Raw genomic sequence first — 17,715 nt, 5'->3', positions numbered from 1 at the left:
ATGTCCAACAGCAGTTCCATCCTTGAGTTCCTTCTCCTGGCATTTGCAGACACGCGGGAACTGCAGCTCTTGCACTTCTGACTCTTCCTGGCCATCTACCTGGCTGCCCTCCTGGGCAACGGCCTCATCATCACCACCATCTCCTGTGACTACCGCCTCCACACCCCCATGTACTTCTTCCTCCTCAACCTCTCCCTCATCAACCTGGCCTCCATCTCCACTACTCTCCCCAAGTCCATGGCCAATTCCCTGTGGGACACCAGGGCCATTTCCTATGCAGGATGTGCTGCCCAGCTCTTTCTATTTGTCTTTTTCATTTCAGCAGAGTATTTTCTTCTCACTGTCATGGCCTATGACCGCTACGTGGCCATCTGCAAACCCCTGCACTATGGGACCCTTCTGGGCAGCAGAGCTTGTGTCCACATGGCAGCAGCTGCCTGGGGCAGTGGTTTCTTCTATGCTCTTCTGCACACTGCCAATACATTTTCCTTACCCCTCTGCCGAGGCAATGCCCTGGAGCAGTTCTTCTGTGAACTTCCCCAGATCCTCAAGCTCTCCTGCTCAGATGCCGACCTCAGGGAATTTAAACTTCTTGTGTTCAGTACTTTTGTCTTTTTGGGGTGTTTTGTTTTCCTTGTGGTGTCCTATGTACAAATCTTCAGGGCCGTGCTGAGGATCCCCTCTGAGCAGGGATGGCACAAAGCCTTTTCCACGTGCCTCCCTCACCTGGCTGTGGTCTCCCTGTTTCTCAGCACTGCCACATTTGCCTACCTGAAGCCCCCCTCCACCTCATCCCCATCCCTGAATCGAGTGGTTGCTGCCCTGTACTCGGTGATGCCTCCAGCAGTGAACCCCCTCATCTACAGCAGGAGGAACCAGGAGCTCAAGGAAGCAGTGTGGAAACTGATGACTGGATGTTCTCCAGGAGCTACAGAGTGTCCATCTTCTTCAACAGATGACTCATAATGTAACTCATAACAGGCCCAGCCTTTCTTGATTAATTTTTGTTGTCATTATTGTTGTTGGGTAAGTTTTTCCTTTTCTTGCTTTTTTAACTTGTGATAATGTTGTCCACAAAGAAATGCGGACACCCCACTTCTACTTCATTATCTTCCTCACTAGTGTGACCCACCGACTGTGTAAATAAGGAGCTATACTCCTTCTCTAATTAAACAAAATAAATGTACTTGCATTGATTTGTCTGTCTGAGACCCAAGCAACTAAAACTGAACCAAATATTCATCCTCATAGGTGAAGAAAGGGCAATGGGGCTGTCATGGTTTAACCCCAGCCAGCAACTGTGAACCACACAGCCGCTCGCTCACTCCCCCAAGGTGGGATGGGGGAGAGAATCAGAAGAGTAAAAGGGACAAAACTCGTGAGGGTTAAGATAAGGACGGTTTAATAGGGAATGCAAAAGCCACGTGCACAAGCAAAGCAAAGCAAGGAATTCATTCACTACTTCCTATCGGCAGGCAGGTGTTCAGCCATCCCCATGAAAGCAGGGCTCCATCATGCGTAACGGTTACTAGGGAAGACAAACGCCATCACGCCGAACGTCCCCCCCTTCCTTCTTCTTCCCCCAGCTTTATATACTGAGCATGATGTCATATGGTATGGAATAGCCCTTTGGCCAGTCTGGGTCAGCTGTTCTGGCTGTGCCCCCTCCCAGCTTCTTGTGCACCTGGCAGAGCATGGGAAGCTGAAAAGTCCTTGACTGGTGTAAACTCTGCTCAGCAAGAATGAAAACATCAGTGTGTTATCAACATTATTCTCATCCTAAATCCAAAACACAGCACTATACCAGCTACTAAGAAGAAAATTTACTCTATCCCAGCTGAAACCAGGACAGGGGCCATGATGGAGTCCCCCATACCTACGGAATGGGGAACGTTCCCAGCCCTTAGGCAAATCTCTTCCCTCTCTCTCTCATGACCTGCATAGTCTTTGTTCTTGAGAAAACCCTCATCATCATGCACGTGGTGGCAAACTAGCATCTGCACACCCCCATGGCTTCTTCTTGGGCCATTTGTCTTCCCTGGAGATCTTCTACAGACCCACCACCTGCCCCAGCTGATGGCCAGCTGTGTGACTGGGGACAGCACCATCTCTGCTCATCACGGTGTTGGTATTGTTTCCTGCACCTTTTGCATGTACCGAGTGTTTACTACCCGTGATCACACCCTACGATCAGTACTGGGCTGTGTGCCACGCCCTGCTCTCTACAAGACTCATGAACCGGCAGGTCTGTCTCCAGAGGGCAGCTGCCCCTTCGCTAGGGGCATTTCTGTCATCTACAGTCTTAATTTCAGTCGTGTCCCAGATACAGTTGTGTGGCCCCAGTGGAGTGGGCCACTTCTTCTGTGATTTCACCCCATTGTGGAGCTCTCACGCAGTGACACTGTGACACTCGTGCTCTTTGCTGTCATAACCTGCTTTTTAGATCCCATCCTCCCCTTCCTGTTCACATGGTCATCCTGTGTGCATCGGAGATGCCTCCCTGGGGCAGCTCTCCCATCCAGCGTGGGCAGGCAGAAAGCCTTCTCCACCTGCTCCTCTCACCTCACTAGTGCCACTCTTTTCTATGACACCCTCATCCTTGGGGGTGTGATGCCCAGAACAGCCCTCCTGAGACAGTTTGACAAAACCCTTTTTGCTACACCATCCTCACATCCCTGTTCAATCCCTTCATCTACAGCCTGTGGACTAGAAAGGTTGGGGGACACTGAGAAAAATGCTCAGGGAAGCTGTGAGCTGCACAGAGACCCCATTGGAGCTGTGGGCCTGCAGGAAGAAATCACTTCTGGCTCTCTTCTGAGCTAGGCCAGAGGACCTGGACTGGCGTGTGCTGTGTCCTGGGCACTCCGCTGGAAGGGTGGGATATGAAGAAGGCTTCTGGTGTGGGAAGGAGCAGAGAGGTGCTGGTGGAGCTGGCTGGTGTCATCAGGAGACCTCTCTCAAACATCTTGGAAGGGGCAGAGAGATCAGGGAGGCTGCAAGGTCCTCAGAAAAGGCAAATATCAAACCCATCCTCAAGAAGGGCAAGAAGGAGGATTGGGAGTGTTACAGGTTGGTCAGCTTCACCTCAGTCCCTGGGAAGGTGGCAGGGCAAATGCTCTTGCAGCTATCTCCATCACTTGAAGGACAAGAAAAGGATTGCTGAACCCATGTGGGAGGGGAAAGAAGGGCATGCTGTGTACCTGGACTTTTGCAACTCCTTGGATGTGGTTTCCCGTGGTCTCCCTAGAGCGGATTGTTGACATCTGGACTGAAGAAGTGGATGCTGCGGTGGGTGGGAAGTTGGCTGGACGATCAGGAACAAATCTGTCAGTGGTACAAAGTCCTCTGAGGAGCCAGATACTAGCAGCATCCCTCAGGGATCAGCAAAATTTCTTAAAAAATCATGAAAAGCTGGAAATGAAGACTTTTTCAGCTATTACCTAGATTTCTTTTTCTGAACTCCTTCCAGTTTGGACTAGGACAAGTCCCAGGACAAACTGGAACCCTTTAACCCCTCTCAGTACAGACTGACCCCCCTCCAAGCAGAAACTGCGTCCATTTAACCACTCCCAGTACAGACTGGGCCCTGTCACATTATAAACTGGATCCTGTTAACCCTCATAGTACAGAATGGACCCCATCCGAGTCCAAACTGGTTCCTTTAACCCCTCCCAGTACAGACTGGGCCCTGTCACGTTATAAACTGCATCCCCTGACCCCCTCCCAGTACAGACTGGGCCCCGTCCCAGTACAAACCTGATCCCTTTACCTCTCCCAGTACAGACTGGGCCCCCTCCCAATACAAAGTGGATCCTTCAAACACCTCCCAGTACAGAATGGGGCCTCTCCCAGTGCAAACTGGACACATTTAATACCTGCCAGTACAGACTGGGCCCTGTTCCAGTACAAACTGGTTCCTTTTAACGCCTCCCAGCACAGACTTTGCCCTGTCCCAGTATAAACTGGAGCCCTTGGTCCCCTTCCCAGCACAGAATGGGCCTCATCCCAGTACAAACTGGATCCCTTTAACATTGCCCAGCTCAGACTGGTCCCTGTCCCAGGACAAACTGCATCCTTTTATCCTTTTCCATTACAGACTGGGCACGTCCTAGTACAAAATGGATCCCATGATCCCTTCCCAGTACAGGCTGTGTCCCGTCACAGTCCAGCCTGGATCCCTTTAACTCCTGCCAGTACAGCCTGGGCCCCATCCCAGTACAAACTGGATCCCCTGGCCCCATCCCAGTAGAGACTGGGCCCTGTCCCCGTACAAACTGGATCTCTTTAACCTTATAGACTGGGTCTCATCCCTGTACAGACCCCTAACTGCCCCCCAGATCCCTAAGGGCCCCCATGGACCCCTAAGTGCAACCTTGGCACCCCTAAATGCGTCCATTGTCCATACCCCTCCCTCCCTTCCCTCCACTATGCCATGCCCCATGTGTCCTCTGGCCCCAGCTGCAGCCCCGCTTCTTGACCTTCACCTTGCTGTGGGCCAGCCTCACCTCCCCCAGTGCCTTCAGCCCTTGGCTGAGACTCCCCCTCACCTCATCCAGCCTTCCTTGGAGGGAAGCCTCTGCCCAGGCCTTCACCTGAGCTTGGGTGGGCTCAAGGCTTGTCCTCCTCCGCTGGTGCCGGGTGGCCATTAGATCTTTAGAAGGTCTCAAGCTCAACCTTGGGTGTTGACTGAGAAGACAACCACTCCAGTGGAGACATCTGAAATCCTGCGATAGCTTCAAGGTCAAATCCAAGAGGAAGAAGAGAGGTTGTAGGTGCTGGAGATCATCTAGTCAAAGCCCACCTTAGAGTGGAGACCACCCCTGGAGATACCCAACGCACAAGTGGTGTCCCTCAGGGGTCCATGCTGGGACAAGTACTGTTGAATATCTTTATCAAGGACATGAATAGTGCAACTGAGTGCAAGTTTTGAGATGCCACCAAGCTGAGTGGGGCAGGTGACACTCCCGAGGGTCAGGGTGCCATCCAGAGGGACCTGGACAAGCTTGAGAAGGGGGCCCATGTGAACCTCGTGAGGTTCAACAAGGCCAAGTGCAAGGTCCTGCACCTGGGTCAGGGCAACCCCTGGTGTCAATACAGGCTGGGGGATGAAGGGATGGAGAGCAGCCCTGAGGAGAAGGACTTGGGGACACTGGTAGATGAAAAGCTGGACATGAGCGGGCAATGTGCTCTCACAGCCCAGAAAGCCAACTGTATCCTGGGCTGCATGAAAAGAAGCGTGGCCAACAGGTCGAGGGAGGGCATTCTGCCCCTCTACTCTCCTCTGGTGAGACCCTACATGGAGTACTGCATCCAGCTCTGGAGTCCTCAGTACAGGAAGGACATGGACCTGTTGGACCGGGTCCAGAAGAGGGGCACAAAAATGATCCGAGGGATGGAATACCTCTGCTGTGAGGAAAGGCTGAAAGAGCTGGGGGTGTTCAGCCTGGAGAAGAGAAGGCTGCTGTAGGAGGGTAGATTTAGATTGAACACAAGGAAAAATTTTTCCCAATGAGGGGAGTGAAACACTTGAACCGGTTTCCCAGAGAGGTGGTAGATGCCGCATCCTTGGAAACATTCAAGGACAGGCTAGATGGGGCTCTGAGAAACCTGATCTAGTTATAGAAGTCCCTGCCCATTGCAGGGGGGTTTAGATGACCACTAAAGGTCCCTTTGCACCCAAACCATTCTATGATTCTTTGATTCTATGATTATATGAATGCTATGACCAGGATTAGAGGGGATCCTGCCTCCAGCCAGGTGGTTGAAAGGGACAACCGGGTTTACTGGACTGTATGGATTTGATGGCCTGGAACAGGAGACCCGCAGGAGTGTAAGGCTCTAATGCACACCAGTACACAGTGTACCCAAATGCCATCAAGCTATAAAGGGGCAGAACCCATCTGTATTTCTGGAGTGACAGGGGGATGACCATGGGACCATAGAAAAGGAGTGCAGGTGCGTATTTGTACCAGGTCCATGACTGAAGCAAGAGGAATCCCACCTCCTGGGGGTCTGTGGCAGGCAGGGGAGGGAGCTGAGGTTCCTTCCAGCCCCAGCACTACAAATCCAGCATGAGATTGCCCCCATTGACTCAGCTGATTGCCTTCCCTCAGCATGGCTAAAGGAGATGACTCCCTGGCAGTCTCCAGGTGTCCCACCTCATGATGGGCCAAGGAAGGGGGATTCTCAGACCTAACTGTGTCTGGGAGAGGAGAAAGGGCACTGCTGCAAAGAAACCTCTCTGCAGAGGTGAGAGAGGCAACATCGGTGATTCCTTCAGTCTCTTCCCAAGCAGGTTCCTGGAGAGCCCCAGGGACACCTGGAGGGAGCGCCGAGTGGGGTGAGGGGCAGAGAAAGTGACGTCTTGGGCAGGTGCCCTCCTCCGGGGCTGAGACAGGCTCCTGGGGTGGAGGGAGCTCCTGGGAAGCAGGCAGCAGTGCAGAGAGACAGCTCTGCCAAGGAGCAACTCCTCTGCCAAGCGCAGCAGGGCTCTGGGCAAAGGAGTAGGGCAGAGCGAGATTAAAGGCAGGCTGGAGTGGGAGGAGAGAGGAGAGCTGCAAGGGAAGAAACCTTTCCAGCCCTTGACACGGTAAGTCTCTTGGTGCAGGGCAATGCAGCTGCCGCTGCGGGAAGGGTCTCCGAAAGCGTTCACAGCCTCCAGGGTCTGTCAGGAGGCCTCCCAGCCCAGGGGCTCATGTTAGACAAGGGGGAAGGGGTGAAGGCAGGGTGTGCAGCCAGAGCTGCCCAGGGCATTTCAGAGGGGGCTTTTGCAGAGGAAGAGCAAGGCAGGGGATACCTTACAGCTAAAGAGCTTTCCTGAGGCCGTGCTTCCAGTTTCCTGCTGTTTCAGGAAAAGGGGAAAAGGTGCTGCTGCGTTTGGCGAGGGAGCCTGAGAGTCCTGAGCTGCCACGCTGAAAGATCAGTAGGTCTGGTAGGAGCCAAGGCAACTGCTTCCATCCACTCCTCTACCTCCAGAGAGCACCAGCATCACCTTTGCTGGCCTCAGCAGGGTTTCTCTGACCTGCTCCTTACTGCCTGCAAGCGGGGAGTACCACCAGAGAGTGCCTGGAACCGGGAGGTTTCTTCAGGTCAGAGCTGAGCAGACAGGAGTGGGTGATGGGGTCGGTGATTCCTGACAGGGAAAAACTGGAGGGCAGAGAAACAGTTCCTGGCAAGGAGAGCTCCAGGCAGCAGAGACATGGGCAGAGAGCTCTAGGAACCTCCAACCCCAAATGGCATGGGAGGCAGAATTTGGGAAGCTCCCTGTCATGCCCTTCAGTGCAGACACCTTCCTCTGCGCAAGACCCCTGCTCTCGTCTGCCACCCAGCACAGCCTCTGCCCTCAAGGCTGTGTGGTCCAGGGCAGGAGTTACCTCCTCTGCAGCCAGAGCTCTGGCACAGCAGAGGGGCATCTCTCCTGACACGTGGCCGCTTCCCTCTGCAGGGCAAAGGGGCTGAGAGCGACTGCCCTGCGCTTTTGCTAACTGGGAGGTGCTGTGCTCTGCTGGGTAAGGAGAAGGCTTTCCTGAGTGCCCGGCCACCTCTCCTCTCCTTGCTTCCCTTAGGAGGAGAGTCACAGCGTTCTTCTTTGTTCCTCCACCTGCCTGTGCTGCTCTTCTTCCTGCTCGTGGGGTCCCTGGCAGTAACGGTGGTGGTGTGGGGCAAGGGGTGGGGGTGGGGAGTGCCTGCTCTGGCCCTGACCTGGAGGGTGCTGCCCTGGAGGTGTTTCCATGGGACCAAGGTGCCCAAGCCCTCTCTTCATTTTCCAGGCTCCAGACACTGCACTCAGTGCTTGGGCAATGAGGCACTGCTCCCTTAGCAGACCTCACCTTAAGACACCTGATTATGCTGGGCAGGGAGTCCTGCGGGGCTGTGAGCATCCCTCCAGAAGGGCACAGCTCTCCTGCAGGACCTAGGAGATGTCTGAGAGCACCCGATCTGCCCATGCCAATCAGCATCCTTGCCCTGTGCTCTTCCTCATACTCTGCAGAGCTGTGCTGGAAAGGAGAGGTGTTTTGAACTCTGCACCTGGAACAGGACCCCTCTGCTCCCAGGACACTCCAGCGTCTTTTGCAGAGCAACCTCTGGGTGCAGTCGTCCTGCAGCTGAGAGCAGTGCAAGCCCAGAGCAGCTGGGCACCAGGCTGATGGACAGAGCAGCCCTCCTGGATGGGAGCACTGACGGAGGTTTGCACTGAGAGCAATGGGGAATGTGACCCCTTCCAAGACCATTTCCCAAGTGGGATGAGGGTGTCTGAATACTAAAACACAGTGCAATGGGACACATTTGCTGCACCTCATCTCCCACCTTCCTCTGCAGAAGAAAGCGTCCTTCTGGGCTTTTTGCCCTCCGCTCTAGTGCAGCACAGGGAACTTCTCCCCAGGAAGCCTCCCTCCAAACACCCTGGGCTGTTGCTGCCTCCATGGGTCCTTGCTGGAAAGCAGGGCTGACCCTTCCGGAGCCCCTGGGGAGAGGGCACGGCTCTGCACAGCACACTCAGCCAGCACAAACCACAGCTGAAGCCTCGGAGCTGCATAAGAACCCGCCCCCCGAGGGAATAAAAGCACGCTTAGGTATTGCACAATGAATGAATGAAATTTGGCTCAGAGAAGCTTCTCTGATTTTTTCTGTTTTCTCTCCTTTGGCAGTTTCCATGCCCAGAAGCAGCAGATGTCCAATGGCAGCTCCACGAACGAGTTCCTCCTCCTGGCATTCACAGACACGCAGGAGCTGCAGCTCTTGCACTTCTGGCTCTTCCTGGCCATCTACCTGGCTGCCCTCCTGGGCAACGGCCTCATCATCACTGCCATAGCTTGGGACCACCACCTCCACACCCCCATGTACTTCTTCCTCCTCAACCTCTCCCTCCTCGACCTGGGCTCCATCTCCACCACTCTCCCCAAGTCCATGGCCAATGCCCTGTGGGACACCAGGGCCATTTCCTACCAAGGGTGTGCTGCCCAGCTCTTTTTCTTTCTCTTCTTCATTGGAGGAGAATATTGTATTCTCACTGTCATGGCCTATGACCGCTACGTGGCCATCTGTAAACCCCTGCACTACAGGACCCTCCTGGGCAGCAGAGCTTGTGTCCACATGGCAGCAGCTGCCTGGGGCAGTGGGTTTCTCAATGCTGTCTTGCACACTGCCAATACATTCTCACTGCCACTCTGCCAAGGCAATGCTGTGGACCAATTCTTCTGTGAAATCCCCCAGATCCTCAAGCTCTCCTGCTCAGATGCCTACCTCAGGGAAGTGGGGCTTATTCTGGTGAGTGCCTGTTTAACATTTGGTTGTTTTGTTTTCCTTGTGTTGTCCTATGTGCAGATCTTCAGGGCTGTGCTGAGGATCCCCTCTGAGCAAGGGCGCCACAAATCCTTTTCCACATGCCTCCCTCACCTAGTCGTGGTTTCCCTTTTCCTCAGCACTGTAATGTTTGCCTACTTGAAGCCCCCCTCCATCTCCTCCTCATCCCTGGATCTGGTGGTGGCAGTGCTGTACAGTGTGGTGCCTCCAGCAGCAAACCCTGTCATCTACAGCATGAGGAACAAGGAGATCAAGGAGGCCCTGCGGAAACCGTTTGAACATATACTTCTGCAGCATCAATAAGGTGTCCATCATTCTCAGGAAAACCTCGGATGCTCTTTTGATCTTCTCTGTCCTGTTTTCTCTTTGTTTATTATACTTCATACAGGACTTCCACATAAATAATATTATCCATATGCCTGCCAGTGTTTTCCGACCTAAAAGACATCATGTGCCTATGGAGCCAGCCTCCCTGGGCAGGTAAACACAATAAAGAATCCAGCAGCAAATTATTTGCCTCTCCTCCCATCTCTTACATCTCCTCTGGAGCTGGGGATGCAGCCCTAGCATACAGGAGGGGTCAAGGAGCCACGAGCCCAGCTGCCACATGGAGAAGCAGGCACTTGTGGACCTCAGGGCTGCCCCTTGCTGCCTCAGTGGACAGATCCTTTCTGCCACCTTCACACCACGGCTGCTGCTTCTCTGGAGCCATGGCCATGGACAACATCAGGACCTGCTCTTTTCAGAGTAGCACTGCCAGCTCAGGGCCCTGTGGAGAGCACGGGGTGGGAACCAAGACAGGCTGGCCAGGCCAGCCTGGACATGCCCACCTGGGGAAAGGGATGTCCAGGGAGAAGAGCAAGGGAGCATTTCTGTGCCTGCAGGGAGGAATCCATGAGAAAGAGAAACCAGGACTCTTGTGCTGGCCTGGGGAGAGGGGCTGGCACTGAGCTGGCAGAGGCAGTCTGTGGTGGGGAGCTCCTGGACCCCAGACCAGGAGTTCTTCGGCTTCATTAACCTCCGTTTCCTCATGCCATGGTGAGCCTCCAGCCCTGGGGCTGATGGGGAGGCTGACCCTTCTCTGCCCCCCAGCAGCTGCTGTGCCCTTCAGAGGGGCTGGGGCTGTGGGGTGGGTGCCCAGAGCTCTGCAGCACCCTGCGGTGGGCACTGCCATGGGACCAGCCCAGGCTGGGCTGCTCTGCTGGGCTGGACTGGGGAGAGGGCAGGGGAGGTGGGGAGAGCTGGGGAGGGACTGGGCTGGGCTGGGCTGGGCTGGGAAGTGCCCGGGAGAGGACAGCGCCAATGTTAGCTGAGCTGTGTGGCCATGTATCGTGGTATAACCGCAGCTGGCAAGTAAGCACCACGCAGCTGCTCGCTCACTCCCCCCTTGGTGGGATGGGGGAGAGAATCAGGAGGGTAAAAGGGAGAAAACTCCTGGGTTGAGATAAGAACAGTTTAATAATTGAAGTAAAATAAATTAGAACAGTTAAATAGTCAAAGCAAAAGCCTTGCACGCAAACAAAGCAAAACAAGGAATTCATTCACTCCTTCCCATCGGCAGGCAGGTGCTCAGCCATCTCCAGGAAAGCAGGGCTTCATCACATGTGACGATTACTTGGGAAGACAGACACCATCGCGCCCAATGTCCCCCCCTTCCTTCTTCTTCCCCCAGCTTATATACTGAGCATGACGTCATATGGTATGGAATAGCCCTTTGGCCAGTCTGAGCCCCACTGAGGGCCATTACTGACAAAGCCTCCTCATGGACTTGTCAGAGCAGATAACTGGAGGCTGTGATTACGGGTAGGCAAAGGCACTGTGCAGGTGGCTCTGATGTGAGTCAAGCCTTGGTTGACTTGATGCAGCAGAAAGGCCAAGTGCTGACCTCCAGCCTGTGGGAAGGGAGATCCTGTCCCTGACAGAGCTCAGGGCTCTTCCTGGGGCAGGGTGATGTGGGATGTGCAATGCTTAGTGAAGGACAAGAGTATGGCAGTGGCCGGCCTTCCCAGGGGCTGCAAGGAGACAATAAGGCCCCAGTGCCTTGAGAGCAACCTGTCTCCTCATAGATGTCGGTAGCACAGACAGCTGCCATGGCCAAGGGGACAAAGACCTCAAGCACATGCAGGCAGGATCCAAGCTTTTTGGGAAGGGAAGGAAAGGAGAGGGAGCTGCCCTTTACCACAGAGGTCAGCAGGAATGCATGGAGCTCTGCCTTGGGATGGGTAATGAGCTAGCTAGGAGCTTATGGGTCAGGATTAGCAGGCAGACCAGCATCGCTGATGTTGTGCCTGGTACAGAGCACCTGAGCAGGAAGCACCAGAGGAGGCCTTCTTGAGGCAACAGGCAGAAACCTCACACTCACAGCCCTGGTCCTCATGAGGACTTGAACCACCCTGATATTTGCTGGAAGGACAACAGGGCAGGACGCATGCAATCCAGGCAGTTTCTGGAGACCATCAATGATAACTTCCCAAGAATGCAGAGAATGGGCTTGGAAAGCCAAAGCCCACCTGAAGTTGCACCTGTGGAGGAATTTGAAGAACAAGAGCAGCTTCTACAGTGACATCAGCAGCAAAAGGAAGGCTGGGAAAAAACACAGGCCTGCTGCTAAATGGGGCTGGGGCTGTAGTGACAGAGGATGCAGAAAGGGCCAAGGCACCCAGTGCCTTCTTGGTGAGACCGGCCTTCAGGAATCCCAGGCCCCTGAGACCAGAGGGCAAGTCTGGTGGAGGAGGATCAGGTTAGGGAACCTTTAGACAAACCAGATATAAACAAGGCCATGGGAGCTGACAAGATGTGCTCGTGAGGGCTGAGGGACCTGGCCAATGTCATTGTGAAGCCACTCTTGGTCACCTTTGAAAGGTCCCATGGCTTTTGGGTGAGACTTGTGAGGACTGGAAGAAAGCGTATGTCACTCCTGTCTTCAAGGAGGACGAGCAGGAGGAGCTGTGGAGCTGCTCAGCCAGGCTCCCATAACACCCTCCTAGACCAAGAATGGACTAGAGAAGTGGAAAGTGAGGGGAATGGCAAACTGCCTGACTTGCTGGGCTCACGGCTCTTGTGACCAGCAACACAAACTCCAGCGGGAGGCAAGTCCCTCATGGTGTTCCCCAGGGTCCAATATTAGGGCCAATACTGTTTCATCTCTTACTGGTCTGGAGGATGAGACCGAGGGCACCCTCAGGGAGTTAACAGATGACAGGATACTGGGAGGAGTGGCTGATAAACCAGAGGGTTGCACTGGGATTCCGAGGGACCTCAACAGGCTGGAGAAGTGGTTCAGAGGAGATCCTCATGAAGTTCCACAAAGGGAAGAGCAAGGTCCTTTACAGAATAGGACCTGCAGGTCCTGGTGGACAAGAAGTGCGACATCAGCCAGCAATGTGCCAGCAATGTGTATAGAAGGCAATCAGCATCCTTGGCTGCATTAGGAAGGGCAGCAGGCAGAGGCAGGTGATCCCTCCCCCTCTCCTCAGCACTGGTGAGGCAATACCTGGAGTGCTGGGTCCAGTTCTGAGCTCCTCAGTGCAATGAAATTGAGAACTTGCAGAAACGAGTCTGGCTCTGGGCCATGAAGATGACTAAGGACCAGAGCATCTTTCACATGAAGAGAGGCTGAGAGAGCTGGGACTGTTCAGCCTAGAGAAGAGGAGGCTCGGGGGGAATCTCATTAAAGTGTAAAAAAACCTGATGGAAGGGAGTGAAGAAGAGGGATCCAGACTCTTCTCAGTGGTACCCAGTGACAGAAAAAAAGATGAAACCCCATGAAATTCCATCTGAACACAAGACAACACTTGTTTAAAATGTGAGGGAGGTCAAACACTGGATCAGGTTTCCCAGAGAGTCTCCATCCTTGGAAATATTCACAACCCAGCTGGACCCAATGGCTTTTGGCAACCTGCCCTAGCTGACCCTGCTTTGAGCAAGGCTGCTGGACTAGGTGACCTCCAGAGATCCTTTCCAACCCCAACTATTCTGTGATTCTCTGGGTCTGTAATGCCTGGCAGGGTTTCTGAGAACTTTTCTGTAGTATCCCCACACCAACGGGACTCCTGGTGTCCCTTGGAGCGGAGCCTCCTCCTGAGGATGATCTCCCTCACCTTGTAACCCTGAGGACAGGGTGAAACAGTGATTATAAATGGCAGCAATGCCTCAACATGCAGCAGTGTCCCCTACCCCTGAGTCCATGTCCAGCCCCTTCTTCCTTCAGGATTTGAGTCAGAAGGGACAACTGAAGGTCTGCTCTGAGCAGGGAGAAGTTTATGGTTAGATCAGGGAGGTCAGTGCTTTCTCCAGCTGAGTTTTGAAAACCTCTGTGCCCCTGATCCACTCTTTATCAACTATCGTGGTGATATATGTGTATATAGATGTTTAAAAAACTCTCTCTCTATGTGTGTGTATGAGTATATAGATGTATTTATTTTTTTCTTTCCTTAACCTGATAAGAAATTCTCCTTACTGCTGCTTGTCTTTATGGTCTCTTGTCCCTTCCTTCCCTTCATGATCTCCAGCCAGATCATCACACGTACTCAGACCAAGGAGAATCACAACCTCCTCTCCAAGCACAGCCTCACTAGGACCCTCTGGAACCATGCAGGCAGGCTGGGGTGGCCAGATCCAAGCAGAGACATGCCCTACAGAAGGACTGTGGTAGTGAATGGGAGCTGGTGCTGGGGCAGAGCAAGGGGCCGTGGAGGACATCAGAGACGACCTCCAGCAGCTCCTCTTCAACCAAGGCAGGGAGTAATGCACCCAGTGGTGCTCCTGAGAGAGGATGGTGACACAGGGAAAGAGGCACCAGGGGCTGCGGTGCAGGGAACTGATGCTTGCCTCTGTGTCTTGGGCCTCCTGGAAGCGGTGACAGGGGCTGCACCCCCAAGGCACCCCCCAAGCCTGCGAGCAGCAGTGAGTGCTCTCCTGACTGTGGGGAGCTGCTCTGGCTTCAGAGAGTCTGCTGGCAGAGCAGGAGCTGTTAGAGCTCACCCTCCCCCTCCAGTACTATGACTGGGGTGACAGCCCTGCCTGTTTGAGGGTCATTGTGAGGGTCATTTGGGGTCCTGGCAGTGTGGGAGCTTCCTGGAGCATTATGGCTCTTGTTCTTATTCCCATCCCATCCCTGCACCAGCGCAGCTCTGCTGCCACACAGCCCAGCTGTGCAGGCATCAATGGGGCAGGGTGCATTCGGGGGTGGGCAAACATCCCCCTGGTACGGTCTGCCCAATAGACCTCAGCGCCACATCCCTCTGCAGCCTTCCTGCTTTGGCAGCCCTCCCCAGCGCTGGTCCCTGCCCAGACTTGGCTGTGTCCCGTGCAGGGGTTCATAGACAGGGGTCTGCCGGGGTCTGGGCATGTGTGAGTTGGGGAAGGGCTGGATGTTCTCCCAGTGTAGGCGGAGCTGGTCACATTTAAATGATCAGCCCACACCTGGACCATGGTGAATGGCCAGGGCTGGAAAACACAAAGGGTCAGGACTGGGGGTGACTTTGGGGCCAGCATATGCGCTGGGGGAGACTGTCTCAAGGGCATGTGCTGGGCTCAGGGACTGAGGGACAACAGCAAACTCACGGGGTCATGCTTCCTTCAGCGCAAGCCCTGACAAAGGTTCCCAGCCTCCCTTTCAATGCCACGCTTCAGGAGGAACCGTGGCACTAAGGGGTGGGGAGTGAGGGATGCCAATTCTGCTTCATCCACTTCCCAGACCTCATGGAGCACCAGGACAGAAAGGACTTCTGGCTCTGCACCGTGAGCATGCTTTAGGGTAACCACAGTCTGGGCACTGCTGCTGATGAGCGCAATGCCAGAATTTGTCTCCCCCAGGCAATTTCCAGCCCACATCAGCTGCCACCCGAATTTTCCCCACCTCTCCTCTCATGCAGCTGGACGTTTCCTGGCCCCCTCCCCATGCTCCCTGCAGGGCCTTGACCTGGATGGGGATTGCTACCGCTAATCTGCCTCCCTGGGGGTCTCTGGATGTGGCAGGTGCTTGAAGGGACTGTGGTGCTTTTCCAACGGCAGTAGCTGTGTTCATTAGGGCCCGAGGGTGACAAGAATCACTCTCCAGTCTTCCTTTTTTGTACCTGCTTGGTGCCCACTGCCTCCCCTGGGACTGCAGAGTCCTCGTTCCCCTACAGATCCCTGGGTTTAGCACTTGCCCTTTGGGCAACTCCATTGTGGGGGACCTCTCACTTTGTGGGGCTCATGTCACTGCCCACCCCAAGCACACGCTGTCCAGGGAGATGCCCCAGGCTCCCCACGCAACTCCAGACTCCCATCCTTAAGGACATCACCTGCCAAATCTGGAAGCCCTGGGATATTTCCCCCACGTGGGACAGCCCTGCATACGTACCTCGGTGACCATTCACCATCTCCACTGTAACTAGAAACTTGAATCCAAACCTTGCTCTCTAACAGGTCGCAACATGACATTGAGCTCTTTGCTCCTGAGTCCAGGGAGCAACAGGCGCTTTTGGGGTGCAGTTGCTCATGACCACTCTTGGCAACAGCTTTGGAAGAGAAGTCGAGGCTTCAGGCACTGCACTGGGGAGAAGCCATTTATTAAAGAGCTGCTATGAGAGATTCAGCACTGACCCAGTGCTAGACATACATAAATACATGCTACCGGCAAGACAGAGAAAGCTCAAAGAAGCAATAATGATAGTGATAACGATAATGATGATAATGACAATGAAAAAGACAATGATAATGACAAATATAGTGATGCTAATGATAATAGAAAACCTCACAAAGGAAAGGCCTGGAATGGTTTACCATGGGAGTTATTTGTGGAGACAGAAGGGAAGTTTATGCCTCCAGAAAAAAGCCCTTGAAATCACTTTCCCCAAGACATCTTTGAGCTCTTTGTTCCTCATGCTGTAGATGAGGGGGTTCACTGCTGGAGGCACCACTGAGTACAGAACTGCCACCACCACATCCAGGGATTGGGAGGAGATGGAGGGGGACTTCAGGTAGGCAAACATTACAGTGCTGACAAACAGGGAGACCACAGCCAGGTGAGGGAGGCACGTGGAAAAGTCTTTGTGCCGTCCCTGCTCAGAGGGGATCCTCAGCACGGCCCTGAAGATCTGCACATAGGACACCACAAGGAAAACAAAACACCCAAAAAGTAAACAGGCACTAACCACAATTAGCCCCACTTCCCTGAGGTAGGCATCTGAGCAGGAGAGCTTGAGGATCTGGGGGATTTCACAGAAGAACTGGTCCAGGACATTGCCTTGGCAGAGGGGCAGTGAGAATGTATTGGCAGTGTGCAGGAGAGCATTAAGAAACCCAGTGCCCCAGGCAGCTGCTGCCATGTGGACACAAGCTCTGCTGCCCAGGAGGGTCCCATAGTGCAGGGGTTTGCAGATGGCCACATAGCGGTCATAGGCCATGACAGTGAGAAGACAATACTCTGCTGTACCACAGAAAAAGAAAAAAAAGACCTGTGCAGCACATCCCAGGTAGGAGATGGCCCTGGTGTCCCACAGGGAACTGGCCATGGCTTTGGGGAGAGTAGTGGAGATGGAGCCCAGGTCGAGGAGGGAGAGGTTGAGGAGGAAGAAGTACATGGGGGTGTGGAGGCGGTCGTCACAGGCTATGGCGGTGATGATGAGGCCGTTGCCCAGGAGGGCAGCCAGGTAGATGGCCAGGAAGAGCCAGAAGTGCAAGAGCTGCAGCTCCCGCGTGTCTGCCAATGCCAGGAGGAGGAACTGAGTGATGGAGCTGCCATTGGACATTTGCTTCCTCTGGGCACTGTCCAAAAAGGAATAGACAGCGACAGGTTAGGAGAATCTTCTCTCGAAAATCCCATGCCATTTCTCATTGAAATCCCCCTCCCTGAGCTGAATGAGTACTGAGTCAGCTCAGTCCCCAACCCTGTCAACTGAATGATATGGCGCCTCACAGCTGTAAATAGACTGTGGGCACCTAGTTCCCATGAAGATACCTCCATTGAAGGACCCCCAGTCATAGTTAGAAGAGAAGCTGACCTGAAGCCCCACCTCAACCCCAGAGAACAAGAGCATTACTGACAGGGAGGGAATTAAGGAAGGATACTGCTACGCTCAAAAAAAAAAAAAAAAAAAAAAATGAAGCAAGGAGAGGAAGGCAGAGAGGCATGCAGGGAAGCCTTCTCCATACCCAGCTGTGCTCTCCACCTCACAGACACAAGCACACATCAATATTAATTGTAGGACCCATGTGCTTCTTTTCTGGAGGTCCAGCTGTGCAGGAGGTAACTCATGCCCTGGACCCTGGGGCCATAGGGACAGAGGCTCTTCTGGGTGGGAGAGGAGACCAGGGAGTTGCTCCAGGGAAGGCATCTGCAGTGCAGGGGATGGCAGAGAGGTGCCTGAATCCCCACCTTCCCATGGCGCTTCTGGGAGCAGATCCCTTTGCGTCCTTGCCCACGTC

General features: G+C 54.0%; 2 protein-coding genes and 1 pseudogene across 2 annotated transcripts; 2 read left to right on the top strand and 1 right to left on the bottom strand.

The window, feature by feature from the left end:
• Positions 1–966, top strand: LOC148051274 (olfactory receptor 14C36-like; annotated as a pseudogene).
• Positions 967–8,670: 7,704 nt separating this feature from the next.
• LOC148051273 (olfactory receptor 14A16-like) lies at positions 8,671–9,606 on the top strand. The gene has a single exon (XM_087738194.1). The coding sequence runs from the start codon at positions 8,671–8,673 to the stop codon at positions 9,604–9,606; it is 936 nt and encodes a 311-aa protein (XP_087594320.1).
• A 6,473-nt stretch (positions 9,607–16,079) lies between these two features.
• Positions 16,080–17,039, bottom strand: LOC148051272 (olfactory receptor 14J1-like). Its single transcript, XM_087738204.1, has one exon. It carries the CDS (start codon positions 17,037–17,039, stop codon positions 16,080–16,082), a length of 960 nt encoding a protein of 319 aa, XP_087594330.1.
• Between the last annotated feature and the right edge of the window lie 676 nt (positions 17,040–17,715).

The sequence above is a fragment of the Nipponia nippon genome, unplaced genomic scaffold, assembly GCF_047370975.1.
Source record: "Nipponia nippon isolate SJK-2023a ecotype South Korea unplaced genomic scaffold, ASM4737097v1 scaffold_61, whole genome shotgun sequence".
NCBI lineage: Eukaryota > Metazoa > Chordata > Aves > Pelecaniformes > Threskiornithidae > Nipponia > Nipponia nippon.
The sequence above is the reverse complement of the archived record's forward strand: the minus strand, read 5'-3'. Positions and strand labels throughout refer to the sequence as shown.